Below are 24,912 nucleotides of genomic sequence, written 5' to 3' on the forward strand. Positions count from 1 at the left end.
TTTGAGCATCTTTTCATGGGCTTATTGGCCATTTGTATACTTTCCTTAAAGAAATGTCTATTCAAATCTTTTGCCCATTTTAAAATTGGGCTGTCTTTTTATTCTTAAGCATTAAGGCTTCTTCATATATTCTGGATACTAGCCTCTTATCAGATATATGACTTGCAAATATTTTCTCCCATTTTGTGGGTTGTCTTTTTACTTTTTTACGGTATCAGTTGAAGTCTAGAAGTTTTCCATTTTGATGACGTGCTCAGCAGAAGCTCTTTATTAAGGGCCTCTTAACCCATCAGCTCTACTGTCTTTAATATTCAGTGTATAAATTCAAATACAATTTATTTGTATTTTCTTTTATTGCTTATGCTTTTGATATTGTATCTAAGAAGGCTTTGCCTACCCAAGGTCACAAATATGTACTCCTGTGTTTCCTTCTAAGAGTTTTATTGTTTTGGCTCTTACATTTGGGTTTGTGATCAAATTTGAGCTAATTTTCAGATATGGTATATATAAATCTTTATTCTTTTGCATGTGATCAGCCCTTGTTCAAGCACCATTTGCTGAAAAGATTATTCTTTCCCCATTGGATTATTTTGGCATCCTTGTTGAAAATCAATTGACCATGAATTTGTAAGTTTATTTCTGGACTCTAAATTATATCCCACTGATTTATGCGTCTGTCCTTATGCCAGTACTACACTGTCCGGATTGCTGTAGCTTTGTGTATAAATTTTGAAATTGAGAGTATAAGCCCTCAAACTTTGCTCGTCTTTTTAAGATGGTTTTGGCTATTCTTAGTTCCTTGCATTTCCATATGAATTTTGGGACCAGCTAGTCAGTTTCTGCAAAAAGCCAGCTGAAATTTTGATACCGATTGCATTGACTCTGTAGCACACTTTGGGGAGTATTGCCATCTTAACAGGATTAAGTCTTCTGAATCATGAACATAGGATGTTTTCCCATTTATTTAGATCTTAATTTCTTTCAACAACGCTTTGTAGTTTGAGCATAAGTTTTATATTTCTTTTGTTATTTATTCCTAAATGTTTTATACTTTTTGATGCAATTGTAAATGGAATTGTTTTCTTAATTTCATTTTTGAGTTGTTTGTTACTGGTGGATAGAAATACAATAGATTTTTGCATATTGATGTTGAACTCATTTATTAGTTCTAACAGTTTTTTAGTGAATTTTTTAGGGTTTTCTACATATGAAATCATATCATTTGTGAATAGAGTTTTACTTCTTCTTTTCCAATCTGGAGGCCTTTTATTTCTTTTTCTTGCCTTATTGCCCTGGTTAGAACCTCTAGTACAATGTTGAATAGCAGTGATGAAAGAGAACATCCTTGTTTTGTTCCTTGTCTCGGGGAAAGCATCCAGTCTTTCACCATTGTCTGATGTTAGCTATGGGTTTTTTTATAGATGGATGTCCTTTGAGGAAGTTCCCTGGTTTGTTATTCCTAGGTATTTCTAGTTTGTTGAGTGTTTTGTGGTGGTGGTTGTTTTTAATCACAAAGGGGTGTTGGATTTTGTTAAATGCTTTTTCTGCATTGTCTTAGTCTATTTGGGCTGAGTAGTTTATAAACAACAGAAATTTATTTCTCACAGTTCTGGAGGCTGGAAGTGTAAGATCATGCTGGTGGAAGATTCAGCGTGGTGGCTGGTGAGGGCTCTCTTCCCATTTCATAGCAGGTGCCTTCTCACTGTGCTCACACATGGCTGAGGGATGCTACCAGGCTCTCTGGGGCCTCTTTTATAAAGGCACTAATTCCATTCGTGAGGGCTCCACCTCATGACTTAAGCACCTCCCAAAGGCCCCACTTCCTAATAACATCATCTTTGGAGCTTCTGATTTCAACATGAATTTGGGGGGGACACAAACATTCAGACCACAGCATGCATCTATTGATATGATCATGTGTTTCTTATTTTATTCTATTGATATGGTATATTACATTGATTATCAGATGTTAACCCCCTGTTGCATTCATGGGATAAATCTCATCTGGTCATGGTGTGTAATAAGCCTTATTATATATTGCTGAATTTGCTTTGCCTAGTGTATTGTTGAGGATTTTTGCCTCTATATTCATAAGAGATATTGGTCTGCAGTTTTCTTTTTTGTGTGTGATGTGTTCATAATCAGGATAATACTGGGTTCAAAATGAGTTGGGAAGTTTCCTTCCTCTTCTATTTCTTTGGAAGAATTTGTGAAGACTTGGTATTAATTCTTTGAATGGTTGGTAGAATTCACCAGTGAAACCATCTGGGCCTGAGTTTTTTGCTGGGAACTTTTAGAATTACCGATTCAATCTCATGTTATAAACTTATTCAGATTTTCTATTTTTTCTGAAATCAGTTTTGCTAGTTTGTGTCTCTCTAGGAGTAAGTGCATTTCGTCCAAGTTCTCTAATATGTTGGCATACATTTTGTAGTATTCCTTTATAATACTTTTTATTTCTGTAGAGTTGGTAGTAACATCTCTTCTTTCATTCCTGATTTTTTTCTTGGTCAATCTAGCTGAAAGCTTGTCGATTTTGTTGATATTTTCAAAGAACCAACTTCTGGTTTTATTGACTTTTCTCTATGAATTTTCTATCCTCCATTTCACTAATTTCAACTCTAATCTGTATTCATGCATTGTTTTTAATCACATTGTCACCATACCATATTACAGCATTCCTCCTCCCTCCTCTCCTTTCAAATGAGAAAGAGAGGCATGGGGGACTTTGAAGTTATGATTAGCCATGCAAAGTGTGCTGCTGTGTGGCTCACACATACGGTTTTCTCTGTGGTCCAAAAGAGGAAAAAAGTCCACAACTTAATGTATTTGGCCTTGATTTTATACATCATATCTAAGGGGTTCCCAAGAGCTTGAGTGTTAATCCTTATTCTGAGTCATTAATTTTGTTCTGGGGTATGAATTGCAGTAAGTCGTTTCCCCTTTTGTGTGATAAATTTTGTTAAGCATCTCTATGTCAGGCAGTGTGCTGAACTTAGCACCTTTCACATAGATTGAACTTGATAGGTAAGAAAATAGATGTGTAAGAAGATGATGAATTTGCTAATTATTTCTTTACTGCTAATCTTCAACGAAGTTCATAGATTTTAGCCATAGTACTTTAAAAAAAAGAAATGATTTAATGCAAATTAGGGACTAGAGTGGCAGAAGCTAGGAAATCTAAAACTTAGATCCAACCTTTGGGATTCTCCATCTCTTTGGTGAGACAGACAAGCCATACCCTTGGGAAAAGGCAGGGACTCCTGGGTGGTGGTGTGGGCCCTATTCCAGGAGACATGTGGGTGTGTCAGCACCTGAGAGCACACTGAGGCCAGGGACTGGTCCGGGAGGACTCCTCTTCACTTAGCAGAATGTCTTCAACCACTTCTTTATTCCTCGATAACAGTTTCTGTCTTCATTGCACAGTAGCCAGGATGCAATTAGCAAAACAGGGAGGTTCAATGGCTGTTGGATAGTAGTTGTTTACCCACAGTCCTCCTTACCTTCCTTCCCTGTGGCCAGTAAGTGGCAGGTTCTCGAAGGCTTTGGAGGCTGCTGTTAATGCCTGCACAACAACTAGCATTTCAAATCAAGATAAAACATGTTTTCTAAAAAGTATTATGGCATGTAAAAAGTTTTTATAGTCCAAAAGTCCCATGGCAGTTTACCGTGTCCTTGGAAGAACGTTCAGAGCCGTCTTTGGAAGTCAGTGCCGGTTGTTAAGACTGAGCTCACACCAGAGAAACTGCCACTTGGGTCTCGAGACCCAGTGTGGGTGCTGGAAGGAGGGCCAGAATAGGAACAAAGAGTAAAAGCTAAGTGGGTATGTCTAGCATGGGGAAGATAACCCCTCGAGGGGAAATGGACCGAGATGGTGTGTGTGCGTGCGTGTTTCATTTCTCTGTGAATATGTCCACATACACACCTGGCAGACCACGCCCATTGTCTGTAGGATCTGTGGATGCTGCTACTTCGGGGCACTTGGAACTCAATACATAATAACGAGAGTGGTGTTTTGGTGGGAATCCAGCTAGAGAATGTAATTTTATTCTGACCCAAATTATCTTCTGTACTTTCAGTTTTGATTAAAGTCTTGCACTTCCTGTTCTAGACTTGAATGCTGATACGTGCTTGAGAAATCCCCCACGTTCATGTCACAGGGTGGTTGCATTTCATGAGAGCCCCTAGCCTTATTTAGACTTACTTTGAGTGCTGTTTAGAGCTTAAGGTTATGGTTGATGATCTGAGGCCTATAGGCAACATTTATTTATTAGGCACTTAACTTTATAGAAAAAGGAACTCAGTAACTGTCATCTTTATTTATAGCCCCCAAATTCATATTTCAACCCTGCCCATGTGCAAGCATTCATTTTTCCATATATTGCTGCAATTAATGTATAAATGCGATTTTCTATTTTTATAGTTATTATCCCTCAAACACATTTCCGTGTTTTTGTATAATGTATCCAGTTATGTAAATGCCAATGTTTACTTCACAGAATGTGGAGGCTCTAGATCCACGAGGTCGAACCTTATTGCATCTTGCTGTGTCTTTGGGACATTTGGAATCTGCTAGAGTCTTGCTCCGACATAAAGCAGATGTTACAAAAGAAAATCGCGAGGGATGGACAGGCAAGTATACTTTTAAAATAATTTAAAGGCTTTCATTTCGATTTCTCTTTCTGAATAAAGGCCAATCTCAATCATCCTTGTCCTCAGAGTCATCTTTACCTTAAGACTCTTCTCTCTTGGAACTAGGGGCCGGGGTGTGGAGATGAGAGCCTCGGATGCTGCTGGCTGATTGCAGCACAATGGCCAGATTGTGTCCTGGGCCAAAAGCCCTGGTAGAGGGTGACTCCTCATCCAGAAAGCAGTGCTCAGTGTAAACCCTTTCCACCATACGTGAGTGTGGAGCCCAGATTTCCCCTGAGGAATGTGATGGTATAACTCCAGTGTATCCATCAGGGTAGGCAAAATAAAAAAGAAATTATGGCTAGAAGTAGCCTTTTCTGGTGAAATCCTGGCATTTCATTTTGTAACCTCTCTTACTATTGGTCAGAGTAATTTTGTGTTGACTGAGCAAGGATACACACAAGTCTGATGTACATGTCACCACAGTTGTACAATCACCTAGTTAAAGCCAGCTCTCTGAAGACACTGTCAGGATTTCAGCACCAGTGGTAAGACAAGTGGGGTGAAGGGAGGATGGAAGGGGTTTGATCAAGAGGCCAGGAGTGCTCTGTTTCTCTTTCCACTCATTTAAGAGTTAAGAGCTAGCAATAAGCAGTTATGGTCGTAAATACTAAGGTGGGACTGCAGCCTCGCTCCCTCTTTGTAGAAAATGTTGGTCTTTGATCTGTACAGATAGTTTTCAGACTGGCTTTGGAAAGTTTGTCAGAAAGTCTGAGAAGACTGGGTGATGAAATTTGACCTTTTTATTTTCCAGTTTTACATGAGGCCGTGAGCACTGGCGATCCTGAGATGGTGTACACAGTTCTTCAACATCGGGACTACCACAACACCTCCATGGCCCTGGAAGGAGTTCCTGAGCTGCTCCAGAAAATTCTCGAGGTATCTGTAAAAATGTGGCCCTGCCATAATTTGAGTTAAATGCTGACACAATAGCTGGAGACGCAGTTTGCCATCCTTGTGTGCCTTCCTGAAGATGATTCGTGAATATGATACATTGGGTACCAAATGGCATTATTCCTTGCCTCTCTGACTTGTTAAAGGTATGAGGTCTTTCACAAATTATGGTTCTAGGTTACAAGGCTTACGCTTTTAAGTGCTATTTAAAAATTATACCTTAAGACAAACAGACATCAAACAATTTGTCTAGGTGCCTGTTTTCTTAAGAGTAGCATCCTGAGCATAGGTCATCTTGGGGAAATTGTGATGAGCATCAGTTACCGTGCAGGGATTTTCACGGCCTGTTGAGGCTCAGAGGTCCGTGTGCAACTTCTCCTTGCCCATCCTATCATTCTAGCAATTAGCATTTTGTGACTTTTAACCCATTGCCTTGGTTTATTTACAGTTACTGGCTTTGAGGCCGTTTATCTGTCTTGTGAACTTAAGTGTCTGGGCCCCGTGACACTTAGAGACCTTTCTTCAAAAACTTTACTTCTGGGCTCACAGATTGTTTTGGATGATGGTTGCCATTCTTCAGATAATCTTTTTTTACTGCAAAAAGCGTCTTATCAGTCAACCATGTGCAGTATTCCCAGGGCAGCGGGAGATGATAAAGTACCAGTGGTTCAATTTTCATGTCATTTATTAAGTACAGAAATGAACTCTCCAAAATATCTTCAAAGATATTTGCTAGATAAATCGGCTTTACAACTTTAGTCAAAACACATTTCCTAAGAAAAATTAACAGCTTGGTTGAGAGGAAAAATTTTGCTGTAAGTAAGAAAATTACCACTCATTATCTGAGCACTCTTTTTAAAAAATATATTTCTATGAAACTCAAGCTAAATCATGCCCAAGATAGTCATTTTTCATATGCTGTAATGAAACCATCCGTGAAGTACGAAATAGTCGTATGCATTGTTTTTGGCTAGGTATGTATTTGAATGTGCAAAGATCACATGGATTTATTGTTTTCTTATCTAACTTACTGTAGGAGGAACTAAAAACATCACTTGCCATTTGAAAAAACAGAAAATGATTTATTTAACGTGAGGTCACCCTTCATTTTAAAAATTCAGTGTAAAAGATTTTATTTTTTTACCTGTATTGATCCATGGCAATGAACTTCATTAAATTGTATTCTCTGCTTGCAGTTATAGACAGCCCATAAATGACCTGTGTGTTTTTCGAATCAGAGGCTGTTGTTGACATTTTGTCTTTCAACTGTGTCTCTTTAAAATATGCCCGCCTTTCTTATTGGCTGCCGCTTGGACAGTGTCTTTGCCCATTATTGGAATCCTGGCTGGTTTTACTCTAGGGTAGATTCTTGGTCTTCCTGCCCTGGGCTTCTAGAAAATCAAGGCAAAGCCTTGGGGGTGGGAGAGAACAGAAAAACACCTATGGGGCCGGCCCGGTGGCACAGCGGTTAAGTGCACATGTTCCGCCTCGGCGGCCTGGGATTTGTGGGTTCGGATCTGGGTGTGAACATGGTACCGCTTGGCAAGCCGTGCTGTGGTAGGCGTCCCACATATAAAGTAGAGGAAGATGGTCACAGATGTTAGCTCAGGGCCAGTCTTCCTCAGCAAAAAGAGGAGGATTGGTGCCAGATGTTAGCTCAGGGCTAGTCTTCCTCAGAAAAGAAAAACACCTAGAATTTCTAGCATTTCTCTTCTTGGGTGGTTACTGTGGGATTTCTTAAGTAGCTCTCCAAGAACCTTCTGTGAGAGTTCATGGTGGGTCAGAAAATTATCCTAAACAGGGCTGCTCTGGTGGAGTCAAACTGCAAAAAGCCAAATTCTAAAAGTTTAAGAGGAAAGTGGGGGCAAAAGTCTTCTGTTAACTGGAGGGGAAAATCAACTTCCTGGGGAAGTGATGTCTAGCAGCCTATTTCTGTTTCACAGAGTGGTCCCATAAATCGGCAGCCAGGAGCCTCTTATAGCCAAGCTCCCGGTAGATCAGATGGGATAGAATAGATGGAATCCACGCCCCTCCTCTTTGCTTGGAGTAGCCTGTCACCCACACTGCGTGGCAGTGTTTAAGCCGTCCTCCCAGACTCCTCTTTCTGCTACTGTTAGGAACCTGGTTGAGCCCTAAATCAGATTTGATTTTATCCCTCTCCAACCTTGTTGCTTTCAGGTAACCGTATTAACTGTCTAGACATATTTTATATCAAGACGAAATAGCAGCCTGAACGTAAAATAAACGTCTATTTTGATGGGTTTATACTTTACGTTCCTTTTTATTTTCTCTGTTCTCTCCCCTTCTCCCCCTTTTTAAACCCTATCAACTCTTACTCTGCTTGTGTTTATTTAATAGTGCCAAGGGTAATTTATTTTAAACCTTTGTCCTCTAGGCTCCGGATTTCTACGTGCAGATGAAATGGGAATTCACCAGCTGGGGTGAGTGGCTGTGGGCTGGTAATTTATTTCTGTTTGCAAATTTATTGAGCCTGAATGTAGGTTTATTTTCCCTTTATTAAAGTTACACATATACCTTTTTTTTAATTTAGAAAATGCATGGATAAGAATAAGGAAAAACAGTCACTGATAGTCCACCTTAAGCACAATTACTGTTAATGCTTTGGGTGTTTTCCTTCCAGTTTTTTCCCCCATGCATAGGACTTTTTCTTCCAAGCATCCATAAATATGATACAATTCTGTCTCCTCCTTTTGTCACTTATAGCTGACATTTATCAATATTATTAGTTTTTAAAAATGTCACTTTAAATGGCTAAAATTTTAGTACGTAGCTTTACCATAATTTAGTTAATTTCCTCATGTTTCAACTTGATTCTTCTAAACTTGTTATTCTAAGGAAGAAGATAAGATGAATATTGGAATAGCTTGTTTTTTACAAAATGGATGTATTTCTCCACAATCTTATGTAAGGCAAATTGACAATAATTTTCATCAGTGTTCTACTTTTATTTCTTGTCCATCAGTTAAAGACAGCTCCTAACACCCAGGTTTTAGCTATTTTCACTTCCAGACTTCCCTTTCCGGCAAGAAGGCATATTTGTTATGAATGTTTAAATGAAGTAAAAAGTATATAAAAGAAGAGAACTTCAGATTCTTCTGTGAAAGTAATGGGTTCTTTTCTAATGCAAATAATCACTCTGATTTCAGGCTTTGTGAAAAAGCAGCACATTTTAGACATTTGATATTTTGAATGGTGGATATGACAATATGGTAGGCTACAGCCATATGGTGAGGGTTGCATATGCGATTGAGAAAGGCCAGATGGACACGCTCTAGCCCTGATGGCAGTTAATAAGAGGGTTCATTGTGGGATTGAGTCTACTCCTGGGAAATCCATTTAGAGTTTTCTCTGGACAAGACATCGATCTGTACTTTCATAAAGAGCTGTAGAACAGAAGGTCCATTTTTAAGAGTGACTTCCTATATCATAAGTGTGGGAGCCAAGTCCAGTTCTATATGATGGTTGCCATCTTGCCACTGCTATCCTTTTGTTAAATTCAGAATCCTGATTTCCTGGGCCTGGGTGTTCTGCTTGGCCATTGGGTTTTTCTCAGTAGTACACTTCTCTTCTCCAGTGCCCTTGGTTTCCAGAATATGCCCGAATGATGTCTGTCGCATTTGGAAAAGTGGTGCCAAGCTGCGTGTCGACATCACGTTGCTGGGGTTTGAGAACATGAGCTGGATAAGAGGGAGGCGTAGTTTTATATTTAAGGGAGAAGGTAAGTGATTCCATTCTAGTAATCACTGCTCGTGCTAAGTTGCAGAGTGTTTTTTCACTCTCAAAATGTGTTCAAATTCATGTGCCTTATCTGATCCTGTCTGGGGCATGTGTTTTTTTGTTATTTTTACTAATTGTTCAGCTTTCAATTCTTGTATCTTATTTCCTGTCTGGATAGTTCTCTCGTACTTATTATTTACCACCCGACACTGTACCCTTTTGACAAGTATTTGTCTCCAGTTCTTCTGAGTACAAGACTGTGGTGTATCTCTTTATATTCTCTCCATAATAGGGCATGGCACTCCTAACGGAGAGTGAGAAATGGCATGGCTAGCCCAATGTTGTACGTAAATATTTTGTAATAATTATGGAATCATATATTTAAAAAAGTACAGCTGAAATGTGTTGCTAACAAAGAATGCATATCATTTTAAACTAAGTCTGCATCTTTGGGGAAGATGTCCTAGAGCCTCCTGGGAGTTGTGGAAAGCTGGTCAGATAATCCCTGTGCAAGTGGGTAATCGATAATAATCTTCAGGTTTTAGCAGCTAGCACCTGGGGGGAGAATTTGAAAAATGATGTATTTTACCATATGAGGCGTCCTCATTTCTGCATCTTCCTTGCATTGTTCTTAGTCACGCCCTGGTTTCCATTAACAGACAACTGGGCGGAGTTGATGGAAGTCAACCATGATGACAAAGTGGTCACCACTGAACACTTTGACCTTTCCCAGGAAATGGAGCGCCTCACTCTGGACTTGATGAAGCCAAAAGGGAGGGAAGTTGAGAGGCGACTCACAAGCCCAGTCATTAACACCAGCCTCGATACTAAAAATATTGCTTTTGAAAGGTATGAATTTAGGTTTTGCATTTTAATGTCTAATCCCTTTACTGTCTGTAGTGGCATGTATATATTAATTGGAAATTATGGGTGGATTGGGATTTTTCTAATATGGCTTTATAAACACTAGTGGGTTTGAAAGTTGATCTCTGCTCTAACGAAATAGAAACCATAGCTGACATCCTCCATCATACATCATTTTTATAGCACATTGGTTAAGTCTTGGAGAAATGTCTTCATAATCTTTTATGGGCCCTTTCTAATGGGTTTTACTTGAATTTTGTTTTTTTTCACTTTTTGGTGTTTGAAGATCCACAATACTCCCTAGTCCCAAACCGTGGAGCTGTGAGTTTCTGGAAGCTAGAATCGATCCAGTATTGAATGTGGTTATACTGATAGTAGTCAGTCACAGTCATGGTTATCAGATAGTTAAGTGTGGTTCTTTCCCCCACCTTGAGACCTAATAGTTTAGAGCAAGAGTCTAGAGGGGTTTCAGTTCTATTCCAGACTCTACCTGAAGAAAACTCTGGAGAGGTCTGTGCCGTGGTTAACCTGGAGGAGAACACTGTTTCTGGTTGGCTGCCTCTAGGCCGCGCAGAGGCGTGGAGGGCCTTTGTAAGGGAAGCAGAGGCTATCACTGGTGTTAGCCTGTGTTTCTACCGTAGAGCACACTGTGAGGGAGTCCGTGTGAGCCCTGCATGTTTGCCTAGGATGTCACATCCAGCCCTCTGTCAGCCACAGCAGCATAGCCTCAGCTGACAAGGACACTATTGTCCTAGATTCAAACTTTCTTTTCTCTTAATGAATATACTAACTGTCCTCTGTTTTTATTTTCTTGTTTCCAATATAAAATTTATGAATAAAACTGAAAGTTTTCTGTTTAGTCAAACATAAGGCTCGGTAAATGCCCTTTTCCTGTAATTTAGATTGAGCTGTGAAATCAGGAGATCTGTTGGTAGCAGAAGACGAAAGCAAAACGCCAGGTATGCCGCTGCTTTGCTGGTGGCACCCTCCCTAAGGCAGGATCATTGCCAGCCTCCTCACACTGGCCTTGCCGGGTGACAGCTGTTGTCTTCCAGGGACAGCAAGGTTTAGGGACTGACCGTGGCCTTACCTGGAAGGGTCTTGGGAAGACATCTCCAGGCTTCAGTGTGCACCTCTGCAGACAGGGAGAGCACTTGAAGGTAGGGCTGTGTTGGTAAAGCTGGAAGATAGAGGAGGCCGCCCTCGCTGGCACAGCCCAGCAGTGGAAATGAGAGGTGGAAGGACGGAGCGCCATCGGCAGGGCTAATAACTAACTGTGCGGCTTTGGGCAAGTGGCTTAATCTCTCTGGGTTTCTGTTTCCTCAGCTGAAAGAGAAAAAGGAGTGAATCTAGAGATGAAGTCTCTGAAGTCCGCGACTCTAGGCTGTCATGAGAAGAGCCACTGTTCCCTCTAGTTCATCAGCAGAGTTGCTAGAGTCATTGTTTGTTGTAAAATGTACTTTATGAAGACAGTGTGGCGGTTACTGGCTGTTACTCCATTGAGTGTAGATGGGAAGTGATGGCCCATTCCGTTTGTGCTGAGGACTAAGGCACATTTTGTATTTGTATGGTCACAGGGTTTTCGTGTGGTTCAAGCTAACCCTCCTTTTGCAACTGACAGTGGGTTGCTGCAAGAGAATTTCTAGAAGACAGCTGCTTTTTTTTATGGTGCTCAGAATTAAATATGTGATCAGTGAGCTTGTGAATCAAGCAAGGATTTGAGCCACGCAAGTGAGGTTTGCTGGTAGAAAAATGGTACATACCTACATCTTCCTGGAGGTGTGAGTGTTCGTTTGATTGAACTGGGAAGGTGTGGCTCTCTTGCTTTATGAGAGCCATTTTCATCCATTTCTTTCTTCTAATCTCTTACTTGGAGCTTGATGCTTGCAAATTAATCCCCTTCCCGCATGAATATTTGGCTGGCCAGTATATACCCCCTGGATGCAGTCTGGATCTTTCTCTTCACTGAAAGATTATGCTCTGCCCACCTTAAACAAGACATTCCCTGCCACCTTCAGAGCCTTTAAATTGTGTAGCTGCCTCCAAGTCACAGCTCCTGCTAAGTGGCCTTTGGTGTGGCGGTCTCAGTCGAGACAGGCAAAGATGAAAATGGCAAAAAGGGAAGCTGGGTGTCCTTCTGTCATCTTCAGATGCCTGTGCATGTACAGTTCATCAGGGCCAAGGAATTGCTAGAATCTTGGTTTTAAAATAAGGTGTAGACGTTGAGTTTAGTAAGTAACTGCTGTCAGGAGTGGAAATGGCAAAAGAAGTGGAACAGCCAGGAGCCGGTAGAGCAGACACACATGAGTGAGGAGCGTGGCCGTTTCCAGGGAGAAAAGTGCAGCTCTGTCTTCTCAGCCTACGTGAGGATGGAGTGGAGCGGACCCAGGCCTCCTTTGGTACCTCAGAAGACCATGTGCCATAAAATGAGTATTTCCCGTGCCAAACTATCGAGTGACTTCGGGAAAGACAAGGAACTGGGGATTGAGTTCATTAACTGAAAGGAATATCGTGATTGTCAATTATGGATGACTCAAAGGGGACTCTGGTTTGTTAATCAATCTGGTGCCGTCCCCAACCCCCTGTCCCCAGGATTGTTATTTTGCTTCTGAAATGTAAATTGGAGAGAGCTAGCATTTGGCATAATCCCTTTAGGATTTCTCTCTGTCCCTCCACGGGTCATGCTGCACAAATTGTGTACAACTAACAGGAAAATTAAAGCTCTGGTCCCCCCTTCTCGGATGGGCTATAGTACACACACAACTCATTATACCCCATCTGGACTAACTTCATTTACCTAATCCCGTTAGAAGAAAAGCAAACGGTTCGGAAACACAAAATGCAGATAGCCACATACCTTCTTTGTGAGTTGGCTAACCTGCCACCATTTCTGCTTCTTGCCTGACGTCCCACTTCACTGCGGGGTCAGAGCAGGAGGCAGGCAGTTGCCCTACACGGGGCCAAGCGCAGCAGTCCCAACGGAGCCAGGATGTGATGTCCTAGACAAAGGGGCGGGCTGGCCAGGGCTCCCCTGTGAGTTGCAGCCTTTCCAAGGCCAAGCTGCTTTGAAAAAGAATCAGAGCCTCTTGGCCGCTCTTGGTTCCTAAGTGCATTTTTTCCAGGAGTGTGTTGAGTTGAATAACTGGCTTTTTGGGCACTTTACCAACGCTGCAGCTGCCGCCGGAATGCTGGGCCCCTTTAAAAGCAGTTCCACAGAGCTGGAATCGATGGCCGGGCTGCAAAACTGCTTTTAACATCCTTCCTCACTGCTGCACCAAACCTGCTAAGACGCCTGACTCCCAGGCCATTGTGCAGGCAGCGCTGGCTCCCACGAGCAGCTCGCCACAGTGAGGAGTCCCCGCCCCAGCCGCTGTCTCCCGAGGAGCAGGGCGGCCTGCGCCTTGTCGTTCTAAGAATTCCTCGATTGAGACATGGCTGCTTATGGGGATAGAGCGGCTGACGTCCCTGCCCATGTTTCAGATGCCCCAGATAAATGCTTTGCCCCAGATGCCACCTTGTGGCGAGCCCTTGGACGCTGGTCATCTTCACTCACTTCGTTAGGACAGCTGTCCAATAAATGTCACCACCTTTGTCGCCTATGCTGGCAGTTTTTGTAAAGAAGCCAAGAATGGAGGCTTTCTATGCCAGGGGTGAGGCAAATTGATTAATAACTGGGAGGGGGGTGGGGGATGCTTAAGCCATCTGTCATTGATAGCATCCTTTTGTGGACAACAGGACCATAATTTCCAAGTGTTCTTCACTAACTTAAGCTGGGGGAAAAAGCTGTAAAGGCTGCAGGGATAAATCTGAATGGCATATTGTACATGTAGAAATTTGTGGTGTTCACTTTTTATCAGAACTAAATCCGGATTCTGGGGCTGGAGGACAGATAAAGCAGAAGTTGTTAATGGTTACGAAGCAAAGGTAAAAGGAAACTCTTAAAATAAGATTTAATATAGCTATTTAGCTTCTATGCAAATGAGTCTGTACAGATTTTGTCATGCATCCGTGCCATGGAGATGCTCTGGGGAATAAGGACTGTCTAGTGTCTCTCACTTGGATTTTTATCTTGACTTTCAGAAAATGGGATAGCAGGTCCTGAGGAGGTCTCTAGTTATGCCAAAGAGAAACAGGGTTGTAGAAAAATGAGTACAGGTACCAATTGTCCTGGAATGACAATTCCTTTAATTCTTTAAAAAAAAGAGAGAAAAGAAAAAGGATTAGACTTAACATGCTTGTTCATCTTTTTTTATAACCTGAGTTGGTTAAAAAAAATATATATATATATCTCTCTTAAAGTAGCTTTTATGAGTCCTTGTTTTTTCAGTCAGCCTAATTGTAACCAGTAGCCTTGCAGCCCCCTTACATGACCTCAGTGAATTTAGAAAATAGTTGTCGTAGTGGCGCCTGGCATTTTGTCAGCTGGAAAGCTCTGCTCCTGGCCTTCCCAGCCGTGCAGTACAGCCGGGATTCACGGCTCACAGAGACGGAGCCCGGCGCCGCAGGATCCTCTGAGGGAGCAGAGAAAGCTTACGTCGTGCTCAGCAAGACACATTGAGAAACAGTTGTGCCAGTGCTGAGCGTGTCCGCTGACTCCTGGAACGTTGGGAATCCATGTCTGGCACATACGGTGAATTCTCTTAACTGTGATATTTGATTATCCAGACCCCCATGTTCCTCAGTCAGCCTGGATACCAGAGCATCAACTCTGGCAGTTAAAATAATTTTTTGTCAGTATACGGAATACCTTTAAAATAGTGACTTGCTGGTTTTCTCTTAATCTTCTGAGTGTAGAGACCCTTGTGTTCATTCCTTTCTCCTTCTGCCCAGCAGGTGGCTGTCTAGGTCAGTCCTACTGTAAGATTACCACCAGTCAGTAGAAGTATACGATGCAAGTTTGGGGTCGCTTAGCACAGTAGCAGTCCAGCTGGGAGGCCCAAATTGCAGGACATTCGTTGGAAAGTGTTTAGCAAGCAGAAGGGCAAGTAGGAAGATGCAGCCTGTCGCTGTCGACTCCTTGGTATTTAAAACTGTCAGAGATGCAAAGTAACGCTGATGCATTTCTAAATTGAGAGCTTGTGTATTTTCTCTGAAGGTCCTCATGATTGTTAACCATTTCTCATTTTTATTTGGCTGGATTTTTTTTTTTTCTTTTTTTTTGCTTCAGCATTCTTGCTCTTGCTATGCTTAGTTTTGGAGTTTTGATTCCCTGTGTCACTGTTTTCTTTTGCACACGTCTCTCAAGGTTTACACAGTAAACAATGTGAGTGTGATAACCAAAATACGGACAGAGCATCTGACCGAGGAAGAGAAAAAGAGATACAAAGGTAACGCTCCCCCCACTTTTTTTCTCCTAGAGAGAGCCTTTGTTGGCTGTGTTAGGTTTGGGGTTAATGGGATCGGGTTGTGCTAATCCTAACTCTGACTTCCATTTTACAAAAATTCCCTTAGTCTGACTCATTCGTGGAGGTATTTCCCCTTAGTTGGCTTAGGTGTAATTAAAGCCATTTATGAAGGCTTGTTTATGTGTTATGAAGAACAGTTGTTGGATCCGGCTGAAAAAGTAGATAAGGATGTTGGAGATTATTTATCACCAGAATGAGTGATTTAGTCCAAACTATCACAAGGAAAGATTTGGACAGAATTTGGGCTGTGAGCCAGCACATTGCCAATATGTGGTTGCCATATCCCTGCTCTGCCCGTGGCTGGCTCTGTGGCCTTGTGAAGTTACCTGCCCCCTGTGCCTCAGTTCCCTCAGCGGTGGAATGGAGGTGCTTCCAGACCTTCCTTAGAGTTATTGAGAGGATTAGGTGAGTTATCACACGTAAACCTTTAGAACGCTGCCTGCAGTGTGTGGCTAGCCCGAAGGAATTGTTTACCACCGTCACCACCATGACTATTACTCCAGTTTCACAGATGAGGAATCTGAGGCCCGGGACACATGGGTAGTGACCAGCCAAGGTGAGATGGGAATCCAGCTCTGGCTCACTCCTAAATCCAAACTCTTTCTACTTTTCTGCTTTAATTCTTGTAACTGTCATTCATCTAGAATGACTAGAGCCTAATAAAAAGTGTCCTAAGAAGGATAAGTTAGTTGACGGTCATGGTGGATCATTTCATCAGCCTGTCCATAAATGGATTTCCTAATGCAGGTGGCTTGGATCAGAAACTTTAAAATAGGATGAGAATCTTTTTCTGTAGTCACAAGTAAGGTATAACATTAGACATTAAACTTTCGCCTCCTCTGTAGCGGACAGGAACCCACTGGAATCTTTGCTGGGGACTGTGGAACACCAGTTCGGTGCTCAAGGGGTAAGTTGAAGCAACGCGCTTTTGGCGCAGTTTAAAGAAAGGAGGTGACTTTTCTGTGCTTGTGACGGCGTTTACTGAATCCTGACAGGCTGCTCTCTTTGAAAAGGCTCCCAAGCTGGAATTTGAGATATTCTTTTGGAAGAGAAGTAGATGAGTGAGTTTTTTTAAAATAAAGATTTTAGAGGCGTGATAGTGATTATAGAAGTCAGGCGCTGCCTCTCTCATCTGTTATAAACCAGGACTTCTCTATAAAAATGGACTTAAAAAGGACTCAGGACTTTACATTTTAACAGAGCACCTTTAACATTTTCTTACGTGATCTTCACAGTAACTATATGAAATTGCTACACTGGATGTCACTGAGGGCCAGAAAAATGAAATTATCTTTCTAGTGTCACAGGCTAGAGAGTGACAGAGCTGGGGGACTCTAGATCTTCGAGATCTCATGTTCTTTCAGATAGTTCTAGGTCTCTCTCTCTTTTTTCCTTTCTGTAATCAGGAGATAAAAATGCAAAGGATAGTGGAGAAATATTTTGAAGTGGAGAAATCCATTAGACTTGCCGTGTCATCTGGTAACACCTTTGTAGATTTTCTTGTTCAGTGCAGTAAGAAAAACGCTAACAACTTGAGCCTCCTGATGTGTAGCTGGTTAACGTGCGCACCTGAGACTGAGTGCCGTGCGCCCCCATTGTGAGCGCTGTTTGGCATTTCTTATTCCCCTGAGTTCTGGCTCAGCAGGACCTCACCACAGAATGTGCCACCGCCAACAACCCCACAGCCATCACGCCTGACGAGTACTTTAATGAAGAGTTCGATCTGAAAGACAGGGACATCGGAAGGCCGAAAGAGCTGACGATCAGAACACAAAAGTAAGAGATTCAGTGGCCTTTTTTTTTTTAAGACTTTATTTTTCCTTTTTCTCCCAAAGCCCCCTGGTACCTAGTTGTGTATTTTTAGTTGTGGGTCCTTCTAGTCGTGACATGTGGGATGCCGCCTCAGCGTGGCCTGATGAGCGGTGCCATGTCCGTGCCCAGGATTCGAACCGGTGAAACCCTGGGCTCTTGCAGCGGAGCGCGTGAACTTAACCACTCAGCCATGGGGCCAGCCCCTCAGTGGCCATTTTTAACTTACGGTTCTTACTCGTTTCAGAAGTTGTGCTGTTTTATGGTGTCATGATCAGTCCTTCTTCTAGCCCCTTCCTTCAAAAATAATTTTAAATTACTTTATCTGATGAAAGCTAACAGTAGATTGCTCATATTATTAGCCCTTCTCCAAATAGGAATTCTTGTATCCAATCTATGTTCTTATTTTTTTGCTCTTACTGTCAACAAGCTTCAGCCGGTCAGGTGACGCGGTTCCTGCCAGCTGTCAGTGTTTTTGTGCTTGCTGTCAGTTCAGGCTGTTGCAGGGGGAGGTTGTAGGGCTGTCATTTCCTGACTGGCAGATTTCAGAGTGGTCTGAATTGCTTGTGGTTCTAGTCTCTTCGTAGCTCCGAGTTCAGAGCTGTAAGGTCACTGGGAAGACTGTGGAGTGGGGAAGCTGGCGTTGTCTAGCCCACGGCACAGAAGGAGTTCAGTTTCCCCGTCTGGTGGAGGGGACCTCAGTCCTGTCTTGGTCCAATCCTGCAGGTTTAAAGCCACGCTCTGGATGTGTGAGGAGTTTCCTCTCTCTCTCGTGGAGCAGGTCATTCCCATCATTGACCTAATGGCCCGAACTAGCGCTCATTTTGCAAGACTGAGAGATTTCATCAAACTGGAATTTCCACCCGGATTTCCTGTCAAAATAGGTACTGTTAAAGAAACCACAGGAGCATCTGTAGGTTCGGCCCATTTTCGTGGATGACATGCCGTGCTTCAGGAAATTGGAGCACTTAGGCAAAAGCAGCATACACTAGACATAACAGAGGAGGTCAGAATTAGCCCTAGTTTAATTTGCTTTAAAGAAGTGTCATGATTCTTGGTTCATTTTGCATATCAAAATTAGGAAATTCCTCAGCCATCAGTTCCGTTTACAGATGGTGCTGACAAATATACAAGGCATAAAAATGTGACCTTCACGTGTTAATGTCAAATCTTACTTCAGTGAAACTTCAAATTAGATAGTTATTTGAGGAAGACAGTTGACACCAAGGTCCTTTGATACGTAAATATGTTTTAAGACCTGAACTAGTATGCCTAATACCAGAAATAATACAGATTACTTGTGAGGAATTTAAATTTTGGATAGTTATGTGTTCATGGCACTTGAATTCTGGCTCGATTACCTACTCACTGTAATCTAGGAAAAACTGCTTAACCTCTCTGAATTTCAGTTTTCCCACTTGTATGTTGGGAAAGGTTGTTAAGAGGATTAAATGAAATCATACTTATAGAAAGTACTTGGCATGGTACTAGCCCAGAAAGCACTCAGTAAAAGATGGCTATTATTCTTATTCTCAGTACAGTTTATTTATAAAAGCTTTTATTTTGTTAGAAATTCCCTTGTTTCACGTCTTAAATGCACGGATCACATTTGGAAACGTTAATGGCTGTAGCACTGCTGAAGAAACTGTATCTCAAAATTCGGAAGGGACCCAGGCTGATTCAGGTAAAAAATGATGAGTTTTGTGATTTTTTTAAAAAATTCATACATTCAGTCAATATACTAATTATTCAGCTTGAGATCAGGGTATCTTATGAAGTAGATCTTTTGTGCTGAATGAAAAAAATTTTAGATTGAGTTTCGATTAAGTGAAAAAATAACTTGTGGAATATGTATGACCCCACTTGTATTAAAAAGACAGCATATTCGTAAAAAACAACTTTATTGAAGTGTAATGTATATACAATAAAATGCTCCCATTTTAAGTGTGACAGTTCAATGCATTTTGACAAATAAATACACCCACGTAACCACCTCTACAGTGAAGACAGAGAGCATTTCTGTCATCCCCCAAAATTTCCTCAGGCTCCTTTACCATCAATCCAATTCATATTTTGGATGCTATTGTAAATGGATTTATTTTCTTTATTTTGCGGTACTCATTGCTAGTATATAGAAACATAATGGAATTTTTTCCAGTTTTTATTGCAGTCAAATAGTGTTCTGTGTCTTAGGCTCGTTGAAGGATACACAGGCATTTGTTTTATCAGTATCATTTTTTTTTTAAGATTTTATTTTTCCTTTTTCTCCCCAAAGCCCCCCAGTACCTAGTTGTATATTCTAGTTGTAGATCCTTCTGGTTTGTGCTATGTGGGACGCTGCCTCATCGTGGCTTGATGAGTGGTGCTAGGTCCATGCCCAGGATCTGAACTGGTGAAACCCTGGTCCACCAAAGCAGAGCGCATGAACTTAACCACTCAGCCGCGGGGCCAGCCCCTGTCAGTATCATTCTTAATTCAAGTTTATAGATGTCTTATATACTCTCTTATATTTCATAATAAAAAAGGAAAAAATAAAAAGACACATTGGTGACTGTCTGTTTATATACACACGCAGACACACCCATCCTTCAAAGTGTATACACGTCACATCCTTCAAAGGCCACACCATGTACACTAGTTACCTCTGGGATTTGGAAACAGGAGAAAGGGTGTAGGGGGAGATCTTCACTTCTCATTCTACAGTCTTCTGTATTGTTTTTATGAGTATTAATTTTATGACTGAAAAAAAATAAAGCACAAAGAAAAAAGCAGTATTCTGGTACTTTTCTCTGTTGAGATTATTCTTCCTTAGAATCTCTCTCACATAGTAGCAAACCTTGATTTTAGTGTTTTCATTTTTTAAAAAAATTTTTATAAAAAGTTGGAGTGGAGCTTTATTTTACTCAGGCGCTGGACTGTCACCCTGTCTGTTTCAGCTTCCGCCGTCACAAACTTTGAGGTTGATCAGTCTGTGTTTGAAATCCCGGAATCTTATCACGTCCAAGACAATGGCAGGAACGTGCATTTGCAGGACGAAGATTACGAGATAATGCAGTTTGCCATCCAGCAGAGCTTGTTGGAGTCCAGCAGAAACCAGGTGCATTGACCAGAACAAATGGCCGGGTTTGGGAGCTTTTCCCCTCCGGTTTGGCCTCAGTTTTTGGGTAACCTGAGAGACTTACTCTCAATGACGTGTTTGGCACATTCATGATATTTGCATAGATTAGTTTATATTTTATGCACCTGGTCTTTTACAAAAGCTTATTATCTGAGACCATCTGCCTAGCCCCAGTCAGCATCATTCACAGGATGTCTCCTGACAGACTCCTTTTCCTCACATTCCCCCAGAGAGCTAACGATCATGCATCTTCAGGAGTGTGCCGTTTAATTTAATTTTCTGGTACTGAAACAGTAAATTCTTGCTAGTTTACCCCATCATATTTTCCCTAGAATATTATCTGTGTGTCAGTAGTCTCATAAGAAGATATGTGGATTTTAATCCCAGTTTCCTCCCCAAGGAAGACCAATCATTGTGTTGTGGTTGCTCAGTAAGTGTGTGATGAAAATGGTGGTTGACTGTTAAAATTTTGTTTTGCTCAAATGTTTTATTCTGTCGTAAGGGGTAGAATCCCAACCTCTCGCTGAGTCTTCAGCTAAAAGTAGGGCTAAGGGTAGGCCAGGCTAACGTAAAGGAGTTGCTTTTGTCTTCTGTGGCTCTTCCCCCAGGCCTCACCTGCCTGAGACAGTCCAGTGCTTGAGGTCCTCCGCCCCTAACATGCGCTCCTGCCGTCCCCTCCCTCCTGTGGCTTCCTGGCTCGATGAGCGCGGGGTCTGCTTCTGCCTCCAGTGCTGTGGGTCCTGGGCTCCTGCTGCCCATTTGTTCATTGGTTTCCTCCTTCCTTCCATCGTTCATTCAGCAGATGCTTGCACAGTGCCAGCTTTGTGCCAGGCTCTGCACCAGGTGCTGAGAATTCTTTGGTGAAGCAGCCCCAGCCCCCGCCCCCGCCCTCAGGGGGCTGCTAAGCTTTCACAGTGGTTCCCACTCCCAGCTCAGGTTTTTGGTGTTCTGGTTTTATTCTTGAGCCTCAGAGCTTGGGTAATGTGAGTCCTCCCCACCCCCAGGCACTTCCCATGGACCCATTCTTAGAGCCTTTCAGTTTTCTGAGGCCGCTGGGCGAAGGGCCAGACCCCAGAGCCAGCATATTCTCTTCAGGAAGCCCCCTGGGAGAAGATGAAGCCCCTGGAGGTCACTGTTAGTCTAGTATGCTTTTCCTTTCCCCATATAAGTGAGCTTATTTTTTCCCCCAATGTCTACATAAACCTTGTTGACCATAAATTTGGGAAAGGGAAGTTGCCAAAGTCAAAGACGACAAATACTGAATTGTGTATTCTAATCTTGCTCTAAAAGAATTACCTGCTTTGTTCATTTCAACTTAGCTGTTTTTAATAGATTGATTTTTTTGTCAAGTATGAGAAGGTTGTAGCTGTGAATCAGGCTACTGTCCCATATACCACCTGACATTCTGGTGCCATTTTAGACATAATCCAAGTCCCTGTTAGTTTTTCACACAGCCTATCAATAATGGGCATGTCAGTATCGTTAATTTTGTTCTTCCTTATCAGTATATCTGTTCCTTCTAAGAGGTGATCATGATCACATCTGCTTTTCCTAGGAACTTTCAGGACCAGCTTTTAATGGAGGGATCGGCCAGACACATGCCTACGACATCCAGTATGAGAGGTGACTGACGTGACTCAGTGATTAAGCCAAGGTTGGCACAGGTCTCAGTACATCAGCACCAGGCCTGGCAGGAGAGACTTGATGAAGCGTCAGCCTTCCTGCTGCTTCTTATGGCAGCTACTCAGCAGAATAGCTCTATACTCTCGGTGGCTGAGTTTCCAGGAACCGCGATAGAACTGCCGACCAGTTCTCAGGCCAGTGCCATGGCGGAAAGGCACTGAGTAAATGTCTGCTGATTGGGCTGATCTACGAAGAACGCATGATTACATGGGGTCTAGAGGCCCTCACTGGGAAGTTCAGACAATTTTAAGGATGATGACATTTCAGGGAAGAGCTACAGAGATTATCTTTTTTTTTTTAAAGGGGAAACCCGGAAAGATGCATTTTAGAAAGCATTTTCCTGTACTTTGGGCATATATGAAAACCTATTGAAGAACTTGGGTTTTGCTTTAAAACAGATCCAAGTTCATTTCCTAGCCCCATCCCTTAGGAGCTGGGTGGTCTTGGGGAGGTTTCTTAACCTCCGAGCCTTGGGTTTCTCACCTGTATACAGCGCCTGCACCCCCAGAGTTATGTAGGATTGAACGGCAGCATGCACAGAGGCTGGCACAGCGTGCACTCAGAAGCAGTTAAGAAATGTAGTTGCTGCTGCTGCCAGGATGACGATGGTGATCGCTGTTCTTTTGCCCCTCTTTTTCTAACCCAGGGCCATCCAGGAGAGCCTCCTCAGCAGCTCAGAAGGCCTGTGCCCTGATGCCTCCAGCGAGACAAGCCGTTTCGATAGCGACTTGCAGCTGGCCATGGAGCTCTCTGCCAAAGAGCTGGAGGAGCGGGAGCTGCAGCTCCGGCAGGAGGAGGCGGAGCTCCAGCAAGTCTTACAGCTGTCCCTCACCGAGAAGTAGACCTTTCTGCCCAGGGGCCACACGAAGCAGAGGCTCTGGGCTGCACACGAGTGCCGTGGCACCAGGGCGGGGGGCCGAGGGACCGCACCTCGCACGTACGCAGCAGAGGGCAGCTGCTCCCTTTCTACGCAGAGGTGCAGGACCAGGGACTCCCAGGCCCATCCATGATGCTCCCGGGTGACGGCTGGGGACCGGCAGGCCCCACCTCCAGGCTAAGGGGAGGAGAGCTTCGTCACTTTCCATTAGCTGTATTGGCTTGCAGGTCACATTTTTACTACCAGCTTTAGATATAAACCCCAATCCCCGCAGGTTTGTAGATTAATTTTTATCAAGGAGTAATAACACAACCACTGATTGCAGAGTCAGGGTGCTTTTATATACGAGAGCAGCAGCCTTTGTAGAGTATGGTCAGTGCGAGTTTATGAGACACTTCTTTACAGTTCACCAAAGAAATGGGTAATCTGTGCCGATCTGCTCTTTTATTTTTACCTTTATACAGGGTTTCTAGGACACCGTCACTATTCCTCCTCCATTTCCACCTGATTCCATTCCTTCCACCCCCAGCTAAAGTCAAAGAGGATATCTGTACAGAATCTATTTTAGATTAGGGTTAACTATTTGCATCAAATTAAGATAAACAAATGACCACGGATGTTGCCTTAGCCTTAAAAATTACTAATAGTTCCCACCGCCTCACTCCACTTACCGAGGGATGGGATTGCAGCTCCTTTGAGAGAGGGTCCTCCAGGCTCAACCCAAGGCAGCTAATCTTGGCCCTAAAGGAGCAGCTAGGAGAGCCTGGGGCTGGTTCTTGAAGCGGCAGGCTGGCCGGAAGATCAGAATGGCAGAGAAGCAATCCAGGTGCGTGCTCCACGCTTCCTCTAGTGAAGGGATTCCGCACAGAGGCCCAGGAAGACCCCACCGCACACCCCAGGCTTGCTTCAGAGGAAGGGCTGGACTTGAAACTAGAAAGGGAGCCACCAACGGAACTCAGTGGCTGTGTATCCAAAAGGGAAAAGGAGGATTCCACGTTGCTTTTTAGAGTTCAGCATCTTTCTGGATAAATATATTTTTTAACAGAATCTTTTTATTATTTTTAAGAGATATAAAAACGACTATTCCCATCAATAGCAATACAAGGTTATACATTTTAACCAGATTTTCTGAGGCCTTTTTTGGATACCTTTAGTAGTTAACTATTTTATCTAACCCTTCTGTAAATAGCCATCACACAACATATAGGACCCTGGGGAATGCAGCCGAGGGCACCCGCACTCCGCCCACCCGTGTATTCATTCCCACAGGCTGCACTGAAATCACCCACTAAACAATATCCTCCTCTGTTCTGCGGCAGTTTCCTATCTGTTGGCGTCTTTTGGGATGGGAAGAGAAACATAAACTACTGTTCCAGTTGACGTCTGTATCACACACTTGGTGTCGCCAGTAAAGCGTTCCTAGTCACAAAGAATTCTGCTTTGATTCCATAGAACTATCTGCCTTTTTGTCATGGGCTGACCAAAGTTCCTTCTCTGCACACGAGGCCAGTGTCTGCAGCATCGCGTTTGTTTCAGATACACACGTGGCACTTTGTTTACTTGGCCTTTACCTTGAGTGAAGACACTTCTTGGGAATGGCCACAATTAGGCCGCACCGTTTCCTCACTAAGGTGAATTGTAGGTAATTTCCGTGTTTGCGTTCCATTGTTCTGCTTCTGCTGTCTTTGACTTTCTTCCCAGGAAGTCAGTTAAAAAGGGACTGAGCATTTTGTAAACCTGTCCCGGTGTTTTTCATGTTATGTGTTCACTCTCTTAAAATGCAAATAAAGACCGCCTCCCTAGAGGGTGCTTGTACGGTATTCTAGACAGTC

At 42.8% G+C, this 24,912-nt stretch overlaps 1 protein-coding gene across 3 annotated transcripts in view; it reads left to right on the forward strand.

The window, feature by feature from the left end:
• Positions 1 to 24,912, forward strand: part of ANKRD13A (ankyrin repeat domain 13A) — a 30,448-nt gene extending 5,536 nt beyond the window's left edge. Inside the window, exons 2-15 of one of the 3 annotated variants that reach the window (XM_014867792.3) lie at positions 4,500 to 4,632; positions 5,447 to 5,571; positions 7,982 to 8,027; positions 9,182 to 9,325; positions 9,984 to 10,173; positions 14,046 to 14,112; positions 15,434 to 15,515; positions 16,439 to 16,500; positions 17,239 to 17,369; positions 18,129 to 18,286; positions 18,973 to 19,086; positions 20,339 to 20,499; positions 22,076 to 22,143; positions 22,850 to 24,912. In XM_014867792.3, coding sequence (XP_014723278.2) covers positions 4,500 to 4,632; positions 5,447 to 5,571; positions 7,982 to 8,027; positions 9,182 to 9,325; positions 9,984 to 10,173; positions 14,046 to 14,112; positions 15,434 to 15,515; positions 16,439 to 16,500; positions 17,239 to 17,369; positions 18,129 to 18,286; positions 18,973 to 19,086; positions 20,339 to 20,499; positions 22,076 to 22,143; positions 22,850 to 23,045 — 1,677 coding nt within the window. In that variant the 3' untranslated portion in view covers positions 23,046 to 24,912. Of the gene's footprint in view, positions 1 to 4,499; positions 4,633 to 5,446; positions 5,572 to 7,981; positions 8,028 to 9,181; positions 9,326 to 9,983; positions 10,174 to 14,045; positions 14,113 to 15,433; positions 15,516 to 16,438; positions 16,501 to 17,235; positions 17,370 to 18,128; positions 18,287 to 18,972; positions 19,087 to 20,338; positions 20,500 to 22,075; positions 22,175 to 22,849 lie in introns of all 3 variants that reach the window. The other 2 variants (XM_014867791.3, XM_044775700.2) reach the window with 2 other exon arrangements.

Source organism: Equus asinus, chromosome 8, assembly GCF_041296235.1.
Source record: "Equus asinus isolate D_3611 breed Donkey chromosome 8, EquAss-T2T_v2, whole genome shotgun sequence".
Lineage (NCBI taxonomy): Eukaryota > Metazoa > Chordata > Mammalia > Perissodactyla > Equidae > Equus > Equus asinus.